Source organism: Melampsora larici-populina, assembly GCF_000204055.1.
Source record: "Melampsora larici-populina 98AG31 unplaced genomic scaffold MELLAscaffold_2, whole genome shotgun sequence".
Lineage (NCBI taxonomy): Eukaryota > Fungi > Basidiomycota > Pucciniomycetes > Pucciniales > Melampsoraceae > Melampsora > Melampsora laricis-populina.
Genome location: NW_006768766.1, coordinates 3287853 through 3309079, shown reverse-complemented (window position 1 = coordinate 3309079; position 21227 = coordinate 3287853). Strand labels below are relative to the sequence as shown.

General features: G+C 40.8%; 5 protein-coding genes across 5 annotated transcripts; all 5 read left to right on the top strand.

Annotated features, from left to right (window-relative positions):
* Positions 1–2743: 2743 nt before the first annotated feature.
* On the top strand, positions 2744–3211 carry MELLADRAFT_32803 (uncharacterized protein; the record flags this gene model as incomplete). The annotated part of the gene is made up of 3 exons (XM_007404516.1): positions 2744–2836; positions 2914–3014; positions 3082–3211. Coding segments are annotated over 3 exons (324 nt in total), but the record flags the coding sequence as incomplete, so codon positions are not given.
* Positions 3212–3782: 571 nt separating this feature from the next.
* Positions 3783–5351, top strand: MELLADRAFT_70707 (uncharacterized protein; the record flags this gene model as incomplete). The annotated part of the gene is made up of 2 exons (XM_007404517.1): positions 3783–4618; positions 4713–5351. The coding sequence occupies 2 exons, from the start codon at positions 4001–4003 to the stop codon at positions 5097–5099; spliced, it is 1005 nt and encodes a 334-aa protein (XP_007404579.1).
* Positions 5352–6613: 1262 nt separating this feature from the next.
* Positions 6614–10237, top strand: MELLADRAFT_76576 (uncharacterized protein; the record flags this gene model as incomplete). Its single annotated transcript, XM_007404518.1, has 4 exons — positions 6614–6802; positions 6868–7424; positions 7526–9704; positions 9772–10237. 3 exons carry the CDS (start codon positions 6614–6616, stop codon positions 9654–9656), a joined length of 2877 nt encoding a protein of 958 aa, XP_007404580.1.
* A 302-nt stretch (positions 10238–10539) lies between these two features.
* Positions 10540–12629, top strand: MELLADRAFT_46699 (uncharacterized protein; the record flags this gene model as incomplete). Its single annotated transcript, XM_007404519.1, has 3 exons — positions 10540–10647; positions 10736–11028; positions 11103–12629. 3 exons carry the CDS (start codon positions 10572–10574, stop codon positions 12381–12383), a joined length of 1650 nt encoding a protein of 549 aa, XP_007404581.1.
* A 3602-nt stretch (positions 12630–16231) lies between these two features.
* Positions 16232–17158, top strand: MELLADRAFT_70705 (uncharacterized protein; the record flags this gene model as incomplete). Its single annotated transcript, XM_007404520.1, has 4 exons — positions 16232–16267; positions 16386–16568; positions 16655–16726; positions 16815–17158. 3 exons carry the CDS (start codon positions 16392–16394, stop codon positions 16959–16961), a joined length of 396 nt encoding a protein of 131 aa, XP_007404582.1.
* Between the last annotated feature and the right edge of the window lie 4069 nt (positions 17159–21227).

Below are 21227 nucleotides of genomic sequence, written 5' to 3'. Positions count from 1 at the left end.
TCTGACCCATTTGAAGAGAAAGGTGCCTTCCATGCATCTGCGGGTCTGAAACTCTCTGTCGATGACGAGATTGACCTTTACATGTCTGGTAAATACCCTTGTAAAGGCGATATATTGGAATGGTGGCGAGTAAGTCTTCCTTCTTCCTAATACACACACTTACTGGTACTCAATCAATCTATCTTCTCAGTTCAATCAAAAGAACTTCCCAAAGCTCGCTAGGCTTGCGAGAGACTATCTCTGTTGTGTTGGAACTTCTTGCGCTGTTGAGAGGACCTTCAGCACAGCAGCTCACATATGTACCACCAGTCGTGGTGGTCTAGTTTCACGAACGATCGAACGCGCGGTAGGCGTCTGTCAGTGGCTCAAGCATGGTTTTTATCCAGGTGGTGAAATTGGAAAAGCTGTTGTGGCTGTAGACAAACTGGTGAAGACTTTGAAAAAGAACAAGAAAGCCCAAGACTCGAGCAAATGAATGCTCGGCCATCTTTGGCCTCTTTCTGCTCTCATTCTTAATTGCTTTTGATCATTGTTTTATTTTCGGAACGTTCTTTAAAACCCTTTTAATCTTCTAATTGATTTAAACTTTTCAATGTTCCAATTCAAATCAAAAATGATCTTCTACGTACTCCGCTTCAAACTGTTCTATTCCGCTGTAAGCTCATCAGATTCGGAACTCCCAAAAATCTGATTGTCCCCATTTTACAATACCTCGCTCTACCTCGCTCTACCTCGCTCTTGTGAATCTTGGCCTACCTACCGCAGTTTTGAGGTTACTGCGCTGTGCTGAACTGCACCTTTGCCCACCGCTGGGGTTATCGTTTCTTTTGTCACTGCGCCCTCAGCGCTGCGCAGCGACAGAGCATGTTTTCAAAAGTTTGGACGCTGCGCAGTTTAGCCCACTCTGCGCGGTTCTGCGCTGAAGTCAGGTGTTGGCGCTAAGGTGCCACATGAGTCACCTCGTCAGAATTGACAAAATCGACCTCACTACCCCTAAAAAAAACCCTCCCAAGCCTATGCCGACCCTGGCCCGGCTTGGCCCGTTGCCCTCTCGACTCGGAGATCCAGATATTCTTCCATCAAGCCTGTTTCATTTAACGCTTCTAAACAAACGATTAGACGGTTCACAGTAGACCACAAAAGACCTTCAATGACGATGCTTAACCAAATCCTCAAGGTTATTCCAATCAACATCGAGTGGATGGGATCAATGGAAGTTTCAAAGTAAGGTTAATTATCTTATCATCGGTTCTTTATCATTGGTTCTATTTTGCTAATTATTTTATGATCGGTTCTTTATCATTGGTTCTATTCCAAGTTTTAGATTCCTTTAAACCGATCTCAATTCTTTACGTTGTTCCGATGTTCAGAAATTACAATTTATAACGTACAAAATTATTAAATTTTCAAATCATCATACTGAATCGAAAGAGCAAATTCAAAGACTACTAGTGATACTTGAAAGTTAAAACTGTCCAATTTGTTTAATTTTTGTTGTTTTTTGATGCAATGACACTATAAAATTGGATTGTTCAAAAGTGGATCAACTCATCCAAACAAACTAAGACTGTTAAAAGAAATACATACTACATAAATCAATTGAAAAACAAGACCAAGATGTATTTTAACATTCCAAGATGCTATGTCAGTACCTTCGCGTTCTAGGAAGACAAGCAGTTTTCAAGACAAAAATAAGGGAGATAGAAGTATCCATGGGATAAAAGGATTAAAATTGTAAAAGGAAATTGATTGGTTCAATTTATATAGGTTGTTTTCCTATGAAGTTTGCTTTTATTACTCCTATGGTCCTTCATTATCGTCTTGATTTTGGAGTTTATTGTACTTGAACGAGTCTATCTATCGTTTTCTTTACTCTGCTGAAGTCGATAAGTCGGTGATGAAAATCTGATGGAGAATCTGATGATTTGGTGAAACAGGGTCGGCAAACAGGGTCGGCCGGGGTCGGCACTTGGTCAGCGGACCTTTTTGGGGGTTTGGAAGGTTGATTTTGTCAATTCTGACGAAGTGACTCATGTGGCACCTTAGCGCCACCGTACCAAACCATTGTTTGGCCAGAATCATCATCACGCTTCTTTATGTACTGCAACCGTCCGGGATCGTCCACTATCGGTTATCATGACGTGCCGAACAAAATGCCGCGCGAGCGCGGCCACGGGGCACTTCGAGCTGTACATGCAATCCATTCAATTTACATTTTGGCCGGTGCCCCTGGGCCATGGGAGGATCTGCCTCCACCAGTTGAACACGCTTTCATCCATCGACCACGAACCCCCCGTCTACCTTTACCATCGGCCACCTGTCTCATTGAAGATCCCTCGTCGGTTTACGCTCAATATTCGCCTTCTTCCGATCTCTGCTGTCCGCAATCTCACCTTCCGACGCGCGTTGGTATGCCAGCTGCTCGAAAGTCACTTCCCAAAAAAACAACGCGGCGCGTAGAGTCAAACAATGATCATTCGTCTGAGGAAGACGATCCACCCGCTCAAGGAACATCAAAAAATACCACTTCTAAAAAAGTTCCACGACAAAGTACCAGCGGGAAAAAGCCTCGTGGTGAGCTCCTGTGATTCTCTTGAACCGATACCTGACGAGCCAATCGGTTCTCAAACTATGAACCCAAATCACCAACCTCTAACTTTACTCTTGATTATGATGTTCCACAATTGCTAACGTTACTCATTTTTAAGATTCCGATGGAACTCAAGAAAAAAGGAAACCTCACCGCTATCGTCCTGGTACGGTAGCCTTACGTCAGATTCGACAGTATCAGAAATCGACCGACCTTCTCATGCGGAAGCTTCCGTTTGCTCGCCTGGTAAATTAACTCGGCCGCGTCTTTTTTCACTTGAGAGCCCGCTTATTGACGGCAACATGCTACGCTTTCGACTCCAGGTACGTGAAATCGCAATGGATTTCGCAACTGCCACCGATAACGATGTTGGATTGCGCTGGCAGAGTACTGCTTTACTTGCTCTTCAGGAAGCAGCCGAAGCGTAAGCTCCAATTTTTATCACTCAACTCAAGACTCAACGATTACTGAGACCATCCTTATGAGTTTAGATACTTGGTACACATGTTCGAAGATACGAATCTTTGTGCAATACATGCTAAACGAGTGACCATCATGAAACGGGATATGGCCTTAGCTAGACGGATTCGTGGCGGACCTTGGGCTTCTGATGTGCTTTGAGTGATCTGTTTGTTTTCCTTGTATTGACCTAGATACCTAATCGTGATTCAGGATACCTTTTGTTTTCTTTTTTATGGGATCTCTGGGCTTTTTTTTGTTTTTTGTTTCCATTGAATCTCTCAGTGTAATTAAGTTTTGTATTGCGTAAGTTCTGAGATGGTACTTGGTACTTTATTTCAAGCTCTTAGTTTAACAGCTATAGTTTCACGGAGATGGTCAAGCCCCTCATTCAAAGAGGTATGGAAACCTTGACTATAGGGATTGTAAGATACAAAACCTTTATCACATTTGTTGACAAACTGTTTCATTTGTTTGATTAATTCTTTCTTCAAAGACGTTCTAACTCTCAGCTGTGGTTTGCTACTTCGCTTTCTTTTTCAAAGTGATCCATCAACGCACACTTTGTACACTTTGTATTTACGACCAAGTCCTCCGTCCCAAACTGAGAGCCTCTTTGCTAAATCTCCTTGATAGTTGACCAGGAGGTGTAATTAAGGACCAGTTGTATGCATGTGTAAATCGCACGGTCAAGAGGAATTTACGTAATTGTTCTTCTCAAATTTGATTTCGTGACAGATTTTGGGATGGTGTCTTCACGGAACTTGACTTCAGCGCGAAGACCTTCATTCTCAACATCAATCAACCTATCAAGTCTCAGAACTCTTGATCGTCAACTCACTCTCACATAAGCTTCAACAGATCCAATTCGCCTTTGAAACTCGCAAGTTGTAAATTATTATTTTCAGCTCAGATCGAAGACCTGGACTATTCAACTAACTGCCGACGGGTATGGAAGACGACTCGTTTATCAAACAATCTCTCACTGATACACTCAAGAATGGAAGTATTCAACGATCATCGAGCAATAAAAGTTTAACTCGACCTAAGCGTATCTTGAACGTTAAAGAACTTACATCACGAAAAACAAAGGCGGATGAAGACACGGGTGGAATCTTGAAAGCCCTGGGACTTACACCGACGCCTCGTAGGATAGCGAATCGTGCGACGTTTGATAATGATGATGGTGGAGACTGGGAACAAGTCGATAATGATCGAAGCTGTTATGATGAATTTGGATCAAAGGGTACATCCACTCCCAAAGCGACACCACTTCCTACAGGACCAGAAGAGTTTTTAAAGAATTCATCACCTACTGGTCACTTCAATCAAGGATCTGGATCTGGCAATGCTCGACATAGTTCTCTCAAAGCGGATAACGAAACTATTACATCTTTACGTAACAAGTTATCTGAAAGTGAAAAGGCCAAAGAAGAGCTTTTATCAAAGTGTCGAAGATTAGAACGTGAATTGAATGAAGTTAAAGATTCAAAGACTAGACCAGAAGGTAAAACACTTGCTGCTCGGGAGTATGAAGAATTAGAGAAGCAATTTGATGCACAAGAAAAGGTATGTCACCATTTTCTTACAAACTGATGCTATCAATCAGACGTGTCTTGAATTCAACTAATACGTGATTGATTCTTATCAATTGTCTGTCTAGTTACTCAGTGGATATCAACGTGAAAATGAAAGATCATTAATAGAACTTGAATCAGTCAAAGTCAAATCCTTAAAGATGGCCACTTTTTTAAACAAAGTTTATGGACCAGATTGGGAAGACACAATCGGATTAAATGATCCATCTCCCACTTCAAACATTAATCAAAACACCTCACATACTTGTACACTCACACCATTACCTACGACTCCTGCAGAAAAATTTACCACTCAATTAGCTCAAGTCCAATTATTGGTTCAAGGTATGGAAAGAAGACTTGTAGCACGACAAGGTGAATTAGAAAGTTTATCTCAAGTAGCTAAAAAAGATAGTGATGAATTACACCAAACGATTTCCAAAATAGATTTGAATCAAAAGATTACGGTCTGATAACTTGGCTCTTGACCTTTTCCTTTCCTTCCAAGGATCATCTTTGTCATTTATCTTTAGCATGTATAAAGAGCACTCTTACTTTCTTTTTCCATATCTTAGGTTGATTTTTTTTATTTTGTACATTTTATTTTTATTGATCTTGGATTTCATATGATGAGAAGTTAATCAAACCGATGGCTCGATCTTCTAAAGCTCAGGTTGGACAGTTTATAGCAATTCAAAGTCATGAGAGAGGATCTCTTTTCCATTCATCAAAGCATTGCTCAAAAATTTGAATCTTTCAAGATTACAAATCACTCCTCAATAATTTGCTTACTCTTGATGATCTGGTTCATAACTCACAAGTCAAGAGAATCCAAGACAATCCAAGCCAAAAAAAATGAAGTGATTCCCACCAAGTTCACTCGGATCCATATAAACATCCTATTTTATTCAAGAAATTAAGATCTTTGCATGAAATTTGTTGGATTCTATTTCTCATGGTATGTACCTATGTAGGTAGATTTTTAGGGAAGCATGTTGGGATAGTGGATGGGATTCAAGTGTGAGAATGGTATGTATAAGAAGATCAGATGGATCTCCAGATTACAAATGGGATTTTATGACGTTCTACTTTTGCATTATGACAGTTTGATCAGGTAGAAGAAGAATTAGCAAAGTGTAAGGACGAAAAGACCAGCTATATTGTAAAAGAAAGGGTTCACCCTAAGGAAGATCAGTAAAATGATGATCGCATGAGGGTTCATGGTCGTTGGGCAAGGAGCCTAGTGAAAGGAATATCAAGAGCTATACATATATAGGAAGAATGCTAGGTTGATAGATTGGTAGTTGATTTTGCCAGCTGGTACTTTTGTTCTCTATCAAGTTTATCAAGTTCTTGTTTATTACTTGAGGCTTAAAGCCCGAACTTAACAAGACTGAAATATGTTTAAGACCGCAATTGGTTTAATTTGTATGCATGATAGATGATGCAAGGATGGAGCAGCGATGGGATTGATTTGGAGTAAAGTTCGATTTATCACCTTGCTACGTAGATTGATGGGATTCAGATTGAAAGGATATGTAGGTACATAGCTTGAATGATGATGATGATGATGATGATGATGGATGGGGTCTGGGAAAAGGGGCGGGCATGGCAATCAAGTGATTTATAACTGACTAGCTATCAGTTTGCAACTTTTTCCCTTTCCGATTTGGACTAAATCAGTTTTAATCAAATCAAACAGCTCTTCATTCATCAGTCTATTGATCCAATTCCCCTTTAATCTAACTTTCTTCTGTTTCTTTCCCCTTCTTTTGATTTTTGTTTTCTTCCGTCCTTTGATAAATAAACAATAAGTGGTTTGTAGTCCAAACAAGCTGAACTTTTCAAATTCAGAATTCAGATTTAAGTAAAGTGACTCTTATCGACAGATATCTTCTTGAAAGATTACTTTAACAAATCAACCGAAGAAACCAATCACTTCATTCAATCACAATCAAATCAAATCAAACGAACAAACCAACCAACGATGGCTGAACCCCTTGTGTACCCAGATTCACCATTAGCTGATTACTTAAAACAATCTGTACCTTCTGAATTACCTACTCTGATCAACTCAAATCAGGATCTCAACAAGAACGATGAACCATTGAACTTTGACTTTCTATTCGATTTCTTCAATCGACTTCATGAACTTTGTTCTCAGTTTGATCTTAAAGTTAGTCTTCATCTCATTCATCACTTCATTCTCACTTACCATCACTGATTTCACTTCACATATAGACTTCAATCCAACTCATTCTCTCTAACTTTCAATCATCAAACTCATCAACCGATCCATCTCGAGTCGATCAAACTGAGTCATTTGATCATGTTCAAGCTCGTCTCTCAGAACGTCTCAAATACCTCATTTGTTCTTCATTCTTACTCAATCCTCAACTATCTCCCGCCTTCTATGACTCGGTCTCAACTCCTCCAATGGGATCGGACCCTGATCCTATCTCAACACCATCCTCGACCCCACCAATACCAACTGGAAAAACTCACACCAACCCTTACATTCCCATCGCTATATTCTCGCTCCTTATACTCAACTTCCTTCCAAAATGGCTCACCCTGCTCATCATCATCGTTCTCGGATCAACTTTCTTTCTCCTTTACCCTCTACTACCATCTCATCAGTCAACAAGCGAACTGAACTCTGATCCACTTCACTTTCAGTCAAAACTCGTTCCAACCGCTGCCCAACTTGTTACCAATAGTCAAGCCATGGACGTTCGTATCAGTCGGGCAATGGGAGCTGTCAGGGAAGTTGAATGTGTAGCCCTCGGATTAGCAATGTAAGTTATCTACCCAAAATCTCGTGACCTGTCACTTGTACTTACCTTTGCATCATATCTCATTTTGGTCATTTCGCGGGTCCTCCCATGCTCATCCATAGTTCCGATCCTATGCCACCTGTCTCTCGGCTCGAATCTGCGTCATTTGCACTTGGGACCGCGGACAACGAACTTTCTACTGAGTCGCCCTCTCTTGGGGGTCTTGCTAGCTCACCCACAAATATCATTCAGCCTAAGCTTCATGCCATCGGATTGCGCAAAGTTGTCAAAAGTGTGCTCGATCAAGCTCGACATCTATATGAACATGCAGCCGTCGAAATCGAAACTGTTCTCACCTCGTTTTCGTCTAACCCTGATGTTCGCCCACCATTGGATGCATTGATGGAAATGTATGGATGTTCACGTGAAGGATCGGCGACCACGTCTAATCAGCCCTTCGAAAGCGCTCGCACTCGAACTCTCTCCCAACGCAGCAACAGAAGGGAGTCCTTGCTTTTCAATTCATCTTCACCTCGTGAAAGCAGTGACTCTCAGCATAGTCTTAATCGATACAGCTGGCAGCCTTCCTTGTTATCCTCTGGTCGATCCCCACCTCGTATAGCTACCGACTCTGACTCACTAGCTTCTCCGAATCCGGTTGGCTCTTTTGAAGACTTCAAAGCCTCCATGTTACGCCGTAGCCATCCCCGAGCCCGGCTTGCAGCTTCGATAGGCTCACCCAGCGAAGGCCTTTACGCCAACGCTCTTGGACTTGGTACCATCCCTACCAGCCCTCATAATTGGTCTTCCGATCCATTTTCGCCGTCACACCATGCGTGTTCCGGAATACCAGAGATTGAACCGGTGAATCGCTTGCGAGAAAGCGTTCATCATGAATCCTTCACATCATCATCTCCGACTCCATCACCTCGAGTCGACCGTATCGATAAGCGCATCTCACTTGGGTGGGGCTCAAGCCCTGCAGGCCTACGTCCATCTCCATCCCTGCGTGGACGTACTAGGCCGACCTCAATGATGGCACAGTCATCCATTCGCCGTGCCTCGTCTTATGGTCCCATTATCCCAACCCAGTCTCCAGCTCGTGAGGAGCATACTCCTCGTATACCTGATGACTTTGTGACTCATAATCGAGTACCTGAAATACGCGAGCCTTTATCACTCATTGAACTACAAGCATCATTCGATCGAATGCACATATCTCGAAAACGCATCTTATGTGGGCTCCTTGCACTCGATTTTTCATGTCCTATTGCGGGGGCCGCCGTTTGGTCGCAAACAGTCGAAATTATACAATCATTAGTTGAAGCCATCGAAAGGTTGGGGAATGAAGTCAGTGACGGCATGAGTCTTGAGTTTGGCCCTGGCTCATTCGAAACGAAAGCGGTACCCAAAGCTGTTCGTGAGGTCACTGCTTCCACCAATGCCACTCAAGAGGAAAGGCGAGATTCCCGAAGGAGGTCGTTTATGGATTTCGCTCCACCTGCCCCACCTGGTGAAGCAGATCAACGTAGAGTTGTCGAAGTCCTGGAACAATTGAAGGCCGTCGACTGTGTGTTGAGAACACTGTCGGCCAAGGTGAGCGTTTGTGTCGAAGAACTAGGGAGTCAGACCCATGTTGAAGAAGGGAGAGCTACAGCCATGGGTGTCCACGAATCGATGCGAGCTGACTTGGAAAGATTGGGACGTGAATGGGATGAAAGCCGATGTAAGATGAGAAGGATTGTAGAGGGAGAAAAGATATTAGGACAACATCGGCTCTCTTCTGGGAATCGGGCTCGACCTGAGTCATTTGACAGCATTAGTGAAAGCGTCAGTGGCACAGGAGGAGGAGAAAGTGGCTCAGGGCGTACTTCATCTGTCTTCTCTAGCGAGGCTCTCACACCGGTCGAAGAGGATGGACCTGAAATAGTTGAAGATGAAGATACAAGAACCAAGAATTTCAGGCGATATGGTCTTGAAGAAGTCTTTGAAGCAGTAGTGACTAACAGGACTCGATCAGGATCGATGACTACTGGTCAAATCAAATTAACAAGAGAGGAGCGAATTCGACTGGCTCGTCAGAAACGTGAATCGATGCCTGTTAGCTCCAAGATCGAAGCCAACACAGGTGGTGTGGTGACCGAACTAAAGGATGTACTCAGTGTGCTCAAAGCTAGACGTTTAAAACAATTGGCCCAAGACCAGCAAGTTGAGGCAGGGACTGTTGGTCAGCGTACTAGTCTGATGTTTTAGGAGCTTTTACCACGGACAAGAATGATTATATCTATATATGATAATTTTGTAAGTTGATCTTTTCTTATCTTTGGTATTTCAACCCGTTCACTAATATCATTTATCTTTACGACAGAATGTGTTTTCGCCTGTCTTATCATTATTCAACTTTTGTGTTTCTCTCTCTTTCTCGCTCTCTCTCTGTCTTTTCTCTTCATGTTCCTAATGTTGTATAACTTTGGTTCAGGTTCACTTCGTTTTTTCAAACTTTTCTACATGATCTTCGTCTGTCATTTATAACAACATATCATCATCATCATTATCATCATCATCATCACTGGATATAGAGGCATCTTTACTTTTTTTTTTTACTTTTTTTTTCGTTTTCGTTTACTCATCTTAAACCATGCAACATTACCAAACCGAAAAAAAAATCACAGAACTCTTTATGCATCACAAACCTTTTTATTTTGTTTTTTCAGTCCAGTCATTCTTTTTTTTTGACCATAAAATATCAGTTCTTCTGGAAACAGCTATATTGTGATTATTATTATTTTTTTACGTTGATTGAGGAAAACAAAAACTGGATTTTTCTTGATTTCATTTATGATGAGTGTCTTTGAGGCTTTATTCTCGTGTGATGAGAAGGAAGATCGTTACAAAGCGATTCCCTGATGAGCTGCTAGAGCGCTGTGTGCACAAAAAAAGAGGCCTTTGATTTTATGTTTGTCTGATTGGCCTGGCCCTCATGGGGTAAGTTTGAAAAGAGCACATTTACTGTACCCCGAATCCTGCGGGGCCGGATTCAACCAGTGGTGAGTCGTGACACACAGCATTGACAGGTCAGTTGTAACCACTCCGCAAGAAAAGTCAGGCAAAATTTTCACAAATCTCAAAACCTACCTCGACTCTTTTCACCATCAGATTCATTGAAAGATGGAGATTGACTCGACAACAGCTTCCTACGTGCCTCCGCCGACTCAAGTAGCGTATGTCCTATGTGCTGATTGTGGTGAGTACACATCCTTCACCTTTGTTTTCAAACTATCTTTCAACCGATGAATATCTTGGGTATACTCATGGTCAATCTTATTCTCCAGGAACCGCCATTGAACCTAATACCGCTGGTCTCTGTGTCAACTGTCTTCGTAACACGGTCGATATTACAGAAGAGATACCTAAGCAGACTGCCCTCAGTTTTTGTCGTAACTGTTCACGTTATCTTTCACCTCCGCAAACATGGTTATTGGCCGAACTTGAAAGCAAGGAGTTACTTGCGATCTGTCTTCGAAGGCTTAAAGGTTTGACCAAAGTCAGACTCATTGATGCAGGATTTATATGGACAGAACCTCACAGTAAGAGGTTACGCGTTAAGCTCACTATCCAGAAGGAGGTTTGTTATCTTCTCTAATAAGTTTATTGTACTGTGAAGTGTTCCATTCTCATCATTCTTGTTGATCCTATCAGGTATTAGCTTCAACTATACTTCAGCAGATCTTTGAAGTAGAATACATTGTTCAACACACTCAGTGTCCTACCTGTTGTCGTTTGGCTGCTAAAAACATGTGGCGCGCCTTAGTCCAAGTTCGTCAAAAAGTCGACCACAAGCGAACTTTTTTGTACCTCGAACAGCTCATCCTTAAGCACAGTGCCGATAAAGATACAGTTGGAATCAAAGAATCCAAGGATGGTCTTGATTTTTTTTATGCTACCAGACAACATGCGATCAAAATGGTGGAATTCTTATCGGCCATCACACCTGTACGAAGTAAAACTAGTGAACAACTTATCTCAGCCGATGAAAAGAGTTCAACAGCAAATTATAAATTCACTTATTCCGTAGAACTAGTTCCGATCTGTAAAGATGATATAGTTTGTTTACCTGCAAAGTTGGCTAGATCACAAGCCAACGTGGCTCAAATCTTAGTTTGTACCAGGGTGGGCACATCAGTTCATTTAGTCGATCCTATTACACTTCAAGCGATCGATTTACAAGGACCGGTATATTGGAGGAATCCCTTTCCGCCATTAGCATCCGTCTCGAACTGTATAGAGTTTGTCGTCTTGGACATCGAGCCAACTTGTCATCCACCTAAACATGTTGGCAAGTTCTACCTCGCTGACGCTCAAGTATCTCCGGTGACATCTTCTATGGGAGATGATGCGATCTTCCATACTCGCACACATCTAGGTGGTATATTGAGGCCCGGTGATACTGTATTAGGCTACCATCTTGCCAACTCGAATTTCAACGATACCAACTTCGAGCTTATGAAATCAGATCGAATTCCTGAAGTCATCCTGGTCAGAAAGACGTATCCAAACAGACGAAAGAGAAACAGGACGAGAAACTGGAAGTTGAGGTCGATTGCTAAAGAAGCTCAAGATGCACCTGAAGATCATGCTGGATTAGGTCGAGCAAAAGTAGAAGCTAAGAAAGGTTCAAGAGGAATGGCAGACCAAGCAAAGGTAGAAGCCGAATATGAATTATTCTTAAGAGATCTAGAAGAAGATCCAGAATTAAGACAAAACGTTCAATTATTTAAAGCTGAACCGAAGCAGAAGAAGATGGCAATTGATTCGATGGAGATTGAAGGAGATGCTGAATCAGTGGTAGAAACGGAAATGGATGAAGATGATGATTTCCCTAAGATTCAATTAGATGAATTACTTGATGAGATGGAAGCCTTGAAGATTAGAGAAGAAGCTTTAGCTGAAGTAGATGAAGTAGTAGAGGAAGAAGAGTGATCAAGATATCTCATTTGATTTGGGGTTTTACTTTTTGAGCTTCTTATACTCTTCAATACATAACATTCTGTTGGTAAACAAAATGCATTTTGTAATGAAGCACTATTGACAGCTAACAAGCTCATTGTGACGCTTTTGTTCAAGTCTTTTTTGATGTTTGTTGGTCTTCAAAAATGTCTTGATTGAAAGTGCATTCATGTTTAATGTTGTGTGTGCCCTGCTAAAATATAGCTATGCTATAATCTCAACACCAGAGCCAGACACGCCAAAAGTGATATGCGTGCACTTCTCTGATTGTGCATATGTTATTGTGAGTGAATGCTATAATGTACCAGAGAGCAGCCGATGTCACCCTGAGAACAAGTTAATGTGGAGGCTTTGAAATCGAGTGAGCGTGATGTAGAAATGAAGAGAAGTTACACGTGTTTGGCTGATTTACATGTTGTCATTGAGATTCACTGAATCTGATATTTAGCTCAACAGGGGTTTCAAACCATTTCTCACTTCGATCCATCACGATGTCTTCTTCAACAGACTCAATCAGTCAATTCATTCAACTCATTGGTGCTGCTAACTCTGGTAGTACTTCAGATTCAACTCGTAAAAATGTGGAACGAATCGATGAGGAAATCAATAAAGTCAAGGTGTGTCAATTTCCATCTACTTACCATCTTGAACTCATTGCTCACTTCACTCTTGATCCTCACAGGTTCAAATTCAATCAAAGATTCAATCTGACTGGTCGGGATTCGATGATCAATGGAAAACTGGATTCCTTCTTCTACAACAATCAACCGAACAGGAAAAAGGCTTGAGACAAATTGAAGAGAATCTGGGCAACCCCGACGTCTGTATGATCATATACATCGAAACCTATCATTCATCATACGGACTGAGCTAATTGGGATGCGCTTCGGATCTTCGCACTTCTGTCAATAGAATGGTTTGATTCCTGTTTTGTTAAACAAACTTCAAACACATCAAGAACTGGCCTCACGTCATAGCGATTTAGATCTTGTTTTGAAAACCACCAAAGAGCTTTCAACTGCTTTTCAATCTTTAACCGATTTTGCTAAGCTTCTTGAGAATGGATCATTGGAAACAGCGGTAGAAAAATTAGAAGATTTTAAATCTTCAGTTAAATCTCAACAAATCAATTTCCACAAGTCTTGGTTAGCCAAACGAGCCATCAACGAAATTAAAGAATCAGAAGAAGATTTGAAACAACGATTGATCGATTCTGTTAGGGATGGTATTACCTTTCAGAAATCATCGGAAACTGGCTTGAGTGTGATTGAATTGAAAGAGTCTGTAGTTGGTAACAAGCATGCTGGCGCGTCTGCAATGCTTTGGAGTTCGGCCATGGTCGCACTGCAAAACCTTTCGGGCGGTGGGCAGGATCAGTATAAAAAGATAGCGGCGGATGTTATGGAACATGTTATCACCCCACTCGTTAACTCATCAACAAGTGAAGCAGTCTCTTTGGTAGAACAGTCAACCACCACAGATGATCCGAAAATCCGTCTTATGTTGAGTCACGATAATGGTGATGGTGGATCTATATATGAATCTCTAAAGCTGTTATTATCGACTATGGAAAAGTTGCTGTTTACCAAAGACGTATTGTTGAAACCATTCGCTCAAATCTTAATTCCATCACTGCAGTCATGCTTAATCGGAAACTACCTCGATCCATCACTACCCTTGTCACCTCATGACGAACCCAAATTGAATCAACTTACAACAATTTTATCAAGCACACGGCAGTTTGAGGCTTGGTTATGTGATAATGGCTGGCTTCCGTCTGGCGATAAGGATTGTCTTACATTAAGTGATTGGTGTAATCAAGTTGGAATTCACTTTGCACGGAAACGTACTACTCAAATTCTTGAAACAGTTAGGAAAGATATCTTGATGACTCAATGGGAAAGTGTATCTGTCGACTGGCAGGTTGAAATTCCTATTGAACCCCCAAGACCTTCGCCCAACATTGCAAGAGATGTAAAGCAGATGAAAGATGACGTGATTCAAGAGATGTCACCCGTAAGGTCTCTTGAACAGACCACCAATCCTACCCCTATGTCGTCCAAGTCTACAAACCGCAGCGAACATCAACCTACCGGTAGGCTGCCTTCACTCAATTCGGCGGGCTTCAAATCCCTCTTCAATTTTGGCGGCGGCAGCTCTCAGGAAGCACATCAACCGACACGAACCGGATCTCTATCAGAAAGCCCACTTATACCCCCGGACAGAACTGATTCCCCGAGCTTCCGTTCACTTTTTACTTTTGGAGACGATGAAACGGCTGCTAATCGATCTGGCATGAGAAGCGATCCATCTTCTTCATCTCACACTGAAAAAACCATATCATCGCCGGAACTCATAGATCCCATATCTGAGCTGTCGTCTCCAAAGTCGCCAAATGATATCGCACGACCCAAGCCGGATTCTCCGCCCGGTGGCGAGAGCCAAATCTCACCCAACAGGGTGGATGAAGATATCGACTGGGACTTGGGAGTTGATTTGACTACCTCTGACACCGACTTGACTACTAAACCATCGACTTCGACAATGGCTTCATCGCAAACGCTATCTAGCGATTTGCAGCGTCTTGCTGTTCCGGTCGAAGAAGTCGAGGAAGATGCTTGGGGCCTCGGTGATGATGAAGAAGAAGAGGACGCATTGGGCGAAGAGAATCGAACACCTGTGGTAGCTGATCATGCAAGTCAGAAAAGTGAATTGCAAACGTTGGAAACTATCTCCTCTGTCTCCAAATCCGCTTCGGATCAGCAAGAGCAGAATGATACCGAGGATGAACATGATCCTGATGGGTGGGGATTTGAAGAAGAAGAAGAAGACAACGCTGATGAGTCCGAAGAGGTCTTGAGGCTACGCGGCGGGATGGATTCAACTTCCACTGATGATGAGGAAGATGGCTGGGCATGGAACGATGAACCGTTGATTGACGAAGCGGTTAACACACCTTCTCAATCTCAGCGGCCAAGCGAAACAGAGCCGATTAGTCACTCAAGGACTTCGGAAGCAATGACAAAGGTGACTCCGGATTCTCGGCCAGCGGAGTCAAGGTCTGTTGTACAGAAGTTCACAATTTCTACACTTGCTCAGCGGCTGGTAGAATTAGCCCGCAGCTTGATCGAAGATGCAAACACTATCTCCAATCCTGAGTACGTCCTGGCGCCCGTTCTTCTTGTGTACCTCAGTCGCCCCTGCGAATACACACCGCTCGTTACTCCATTTGGGAGCTTACTTATTCAAGGGTCTCCTCCACTGACACCTTTTTGTTTTTGGTTTTGCTTTGCGTGCTCTATCTTATCCACAGCTTTTCATTCGAAGTGCTATCACCTTCTTTCCCCCTCCTCATTCGAGCAGCACTAGATGTCTTTGATCTTTTCCGTATCCTCATGCCTTTACATCACTCCAGTCTACTTGATTCGGTTCCATCTTTGAGTGCGCAGTTTGCAAATGATTGTGAGTGGTTATCAAAAGAGGTGGTAACTGTGGCAGGAGATTCGGCTAAAGATGAAGCCGATAAGGTGTCAATAAGCCTGAAAACTTTGTCACAAAAGACCAGGTCGACACATTTGGTGCGTAATCATCTGGCTGTCGCTCTTTATATTTTTCTCGGATGGAATGGGAGCTGATTCTGTGTCGGTCGATCACACCTCTGGTGTCCTGAAAACTTCACTTTTACACGTGTATGGGTTGAATCTTATCTTTAGCTCGCGCAAAGAAATATCATCATGGAATACTTGGATGATGCTAATGGATTCACCAACACCTCAGACGAAGAAATGTATTCACAATGTGAAAGAGCTTGTAAGCAAGTGATCCATACGCTTGAGCAGCTTTCACACGTATGGAAGGTAGCTTGGACCCCCTCTTTGGATTGATGGTACCGATCGATCAATCCTGCCACTGCATTCCTTTGAAACGCAAGTTTTACTGATGTGAACTACTTTGATTGATACCATACACGTGTAGCCGGTCATGCTGTCACTGGAATATGCACAATCTATGGGTTCACTAGTCGAGTCCATCCTAGAACGGATATTGAAGGAAATTGAAGCTCAGCCGGATATCTCGGAGATTGAATCACAAAGATTGAATACTTTATGCAAGTCTTTACATGGGCTATCTAAACTTTTCGGTGATGATCCACAAGAGGTACGTCTAGTGTTTCGAGTCGTTATGATCTTTGAAAAGTACAAAACCAAGTTGATTGACACCCCTTTGATTTTAAATCACTACAGACTTCTTTTGCAAAATACGTACCGAGCTGGTTTAAGTTTTGCTTCCTTTCTGAATTACTGGAGGCATCAATGGTAAGCCAATGTTCTGTTAGATTTTGTCAACGTCAATGCGAATATTTTGTTGATGAAGAACATTCATGTTTCATAAATGACTTTTCAGGCGGATATAATGTGGATGCATCAAGAAGGTCTCTTGTTAGAATACTCATCCAATGAGATCATCGGGCTTATACGTGCTCTGTTCTCTGATAGTAACTTACGGGCTAAAAACATTGATATCATTGCTGCTGCTAAGATGGAAAAATGATTCACTTAAATGTTTCACTTTTCTTGGTGATCAGAATATGACCTTTTTTTTGATAAAAACCAAGTTGAAGTTGATTGATAAAATTTTAGGAGCTCTGAAGATTGAATTCATTGTAAAAATTTATTAGAGTGAATGAAAATTGATGCATACATACACTTACCATATATAATGTAAAACAAAAGAAAAGAAAACTTTACAAAAACATCAAAGAGATAACAAAAATCAGATTTAGATTGATCAGTTCAAGTGTTGATTTTGAAAGAGATCAGATTCTTTTGATTTGTCTTTGTGAAAATTTTGATTTGTGGTGTGATTAATGATAACTAGGAAAGATTTTAAAGGTTTATTTGGGTTAGAAGCACAGTTTATAAAAAGTTTGAAGCTATTAGATGATGAATGCATAGCAAATTGAAGTCAGATGTTTGAAACTCACACAATAATCTGGTTGTCATGGTTTTGTTAGGTTGGGTTGAGTTGTTTGTGTACTGCTAAAGCATATTAAACTTTATCATGTAAATTGGCTGAGTTATTGTGGTTTGAAAACAATATGGATAAAAAATACTATCTTTGTGTACCATACTTAAGACTTGGATCTTGGATATCTTCAATCTTTATCAATATACATATACATTTGATTTCATATTCCTTGCTGCAATATGCTTCTCTGCTTTTTTGCCCCTTACAGCCTTTGAGACTTATCTATGTAATTACTGATTGTATATGCAAGTTGAATTTTCTAAAGTTAGGCAAACTGTGATGAAATGTAGGGCAAAAATCATGCTCAAATCAATTGCTAATACTGTACATGCAAAAAGTACAATTTCTAAAGCTTTCTGCCATTAATTCCTTGATTGGCTTTCTAAAATTGACCAATCAAGGGAGAATTTGACTGATCATGTGAAATATACCTTGTACAAGAAGGCTGCAAAGAAAAAGATATGGAGAAGTATATTGCAGAAAGGAATATGACATTTAATGTATATTTGTATTCATAAAGATTGAAGATATCCAAGATTCAAGTCTTAAGTATACGCTGTTTTGAGAAAAAAAGCTGTCCTCCTTGTTTTTGGTTTTTTGGTTTTTTTAAAGTTGCACTGAAAATTACTGGTGTAGACTCTACATGAAAGCAGCTATAACTTACACTCTACTGATTCTATCTCACATGAAAGGCTATATGAGAACTAGGCATCATTAGGAAAAGAGTGGGGGTAATCAATGGAGAAAGATGTACCTCCCAGAGGATGTTATAGAAGACTTAGATTAGAATACTGGAAACACACTTTGACAACATTTGAAAACTTACATATCATCCCAAGTATATAATCAAAAAACAAGTGACATCTCTACTTCCTATTTCAGAGCCTTATCTTGGGTCTAAGAAAGGTAACAACTAGGAAGTATTCTTTCAAAGATTAGGAAAAGAAGTACCTAAGTTGGGGGGAAACAAACTAATTCAGAGCCTTATCTTGTGTCAATAAGGATGCTTATTGAGCAAGGAGATAACCGCGTAATTGTTGATATATGACTGTTACAGGTTGATTACATATAATTTAAATATGTAGGACAGCAGTTGACAATAGTAATCAAAGAGAGAAAGCAGAATAAAGACCAGAATCCGCGGATACTAACTGTAAAAGGGCTTATAAGGGACTTGTAAGGGCTTATAAGGGACTTGTAAGGGCTTATAAGGGACTTGTAAGGGCTTTTGAAGGTTGTTATGGACAGATTGGTTGGTTTATAAAGCTTGGTAAACTTGATTGGTTATTGTAAAAGATAAGGAACAAAATAAACAAGACAAAAGCAGGGGTTTATATACCCATCAGAACAATAACAAGCAGCACACAGTAATGAAGATAATAGAAAAGAAATAAAACATCCTTGAGCAACAACTGATCATTGATCTGTAGAGGATCACATGTGATCATTAGACTATCCATCATGTACATGTGATTTTATCCTAATCCCTGAATCTCCCGTGCAATATGGTCTAACATAACCCATCCTTTTAGCACAAGAACCCTAGACATCACTTCTTGGCGGCCCCCATGTGCCAAGAAGATCTGTTTTAGATGAACAGTTTTTAAGTTAGGTTACCAATCCAACTTAGTTACTTGAACTAAAGTTCTCGTGGTTATTGGACAGATCCTTATAAAACAATTCACATAGGATCATCTACCAAATTGATACGTGAGCATTTTGTTTTATTGAATATGTACTGAGTAAGTCTTTGGATAACCTGTAGAAAGAGAAATATAGAAACTGAATTGAAGTTTTAAGAGAAAGCAATAATTGAAAAAGAATAATAGAAATAAGGTACTATGTGTATTGCTCATGTAATTGATGATTACATGTTTGTAACTTCATGTAATCATTTGTTACGAGTTATTTCAGCTCATTACTACATGTAATTGTTTAATTACATGTAGTTGTATGTATGTAATAAGGTTTGATTGTGAGGAAGGAGATATATGGCAATGGGCGTGTATGCCCTTCCTGACATCTTGGGTCTAAGAAAGATAACAACTAGGACTAGGATAAGATAAAATAGGTCAGGCAAGGTTGCAAATATCAAGAATAAGGAATAAAGAAAAGGAGTTCACTCACAGTCTTCTTTTCATAGATGAGGAAAAGAAGACTGATCAAGGATAGTCTGTTATTGTATATATATGTAAGAAGATTGGGGTGAATCTGCTATAAGCGTAATCCAGGAAAAAAGCACTTGTATGCTTGTGTTGATTGAACCTCAACAACAGAAAAAATAAAATGCCTGAAATATTCATTGCATCCAAACTTGAAACACATGATTGAATTATCAAATGTATACAAAAGTATGCACTGCAGATTGTGAGTACAAGATATGAGTTAAAAGAAGGTTTATACAAAAGATTATGCGCTGGTTATAACCACACACGCATATATCAATATTTTAAGAAGGGGGATAGGACACCAAGCCAGAGGAATGGGAGCCTTCAGGGCTCAGGACACAATGTCTGGAGGTAGGGGTCTGACACACCCTGTCCTCTTCCTATGCTGGTCATCCCCCTTTTGGGATGTCTTCTATGGACTATAACTTGAATATAATGAGTACATCAAAGTTCAAAGTGTGAGTAGAGAGAGACACCCAGAAGGCACCCCCCAAACCACCCAAACCTGGGAATTCACAAAAGTAGTCCACAGGGAACAGGTGAATGGATAGAGTTCAGGCCCAAGACCAAACCCAATCATCTGATAAATACATCATAGATCTGTAAGTGTATACTCTAGAAGGAATAGAATGTAATCATTTTTCTGGCCAGAAGATTACTTTATGCTGATGGTGTCAGCCAGTAATTCTCAACTGGAGGACCTCTCACAAGCAGGTTTGGTTGGCACTAGCCTGGAACACCCATAGTGTTTTTTCCAGGCTTGCATTCCCACAACAAGAGATGTTCTACTGATCCAGAATCTTGGCAGATTGGGCAAACTTAACCAAGTCCAATAGTGCCTCAGATTTATTAATGACAAGTCGTTTCTGAGGCACAAGGGATTTGGGCAATAGGTTGGATTTTTGGTGTGGTAGGTTTTGGAATTTAGTAGAGGAAAAATAGAATTCCTTCTACACTCAACCATACCTCATGCCCCAATACCAAAAACATGACTGTAGATTCTTGTGCTTCTTCTGAAGAGAGGGATCTCTTCAGAATCCTTGAAAAAAAATTAGGAAAGAAGTTTCCTTTGAGACAAAAACATCATCACAAGAATAAATACATTACAGTGAGTCTTGTATTTAGCTTGAAATTCAAGCTACAGTCGGTGGAACACAGTTGAGAAATGAAGTCCTCAATGAAAAGATTGACAGAACCAAGGTAGAAGTGAGATTTTGCTGGCAGATCAAGAGAGAAAGTCCATCTCTATCTGATTGTTTATTTTATTTGTGTTCGGATGCGACCGAGATTGCAACAAATGGACAAAAGAACAGAAAAACAGGGAAATTGTTCAAATTAATTCTACACACCTCCAGTGCACATTTTTAGTTTGTTTCAAGAGATAAGGAGTCCCTCCATGTCACCTTCTCTAGACTGGACCAACAAGCCCATCTCAAGTAGCATGAAAACAGATATCAAAGGGATTCTTTGAAATCCTTGAAATTTGATTGTGCAATCTGGAATTTGGGATTACATACGATGATCACTGTAATTTCAAAATCAGTGAAGACAATGTTTTTGTCTCAAAGGAAACTTCTTTCCTGATTTTTTTTCAAGGATTCTGAAGAGATCCCTCTCTTCA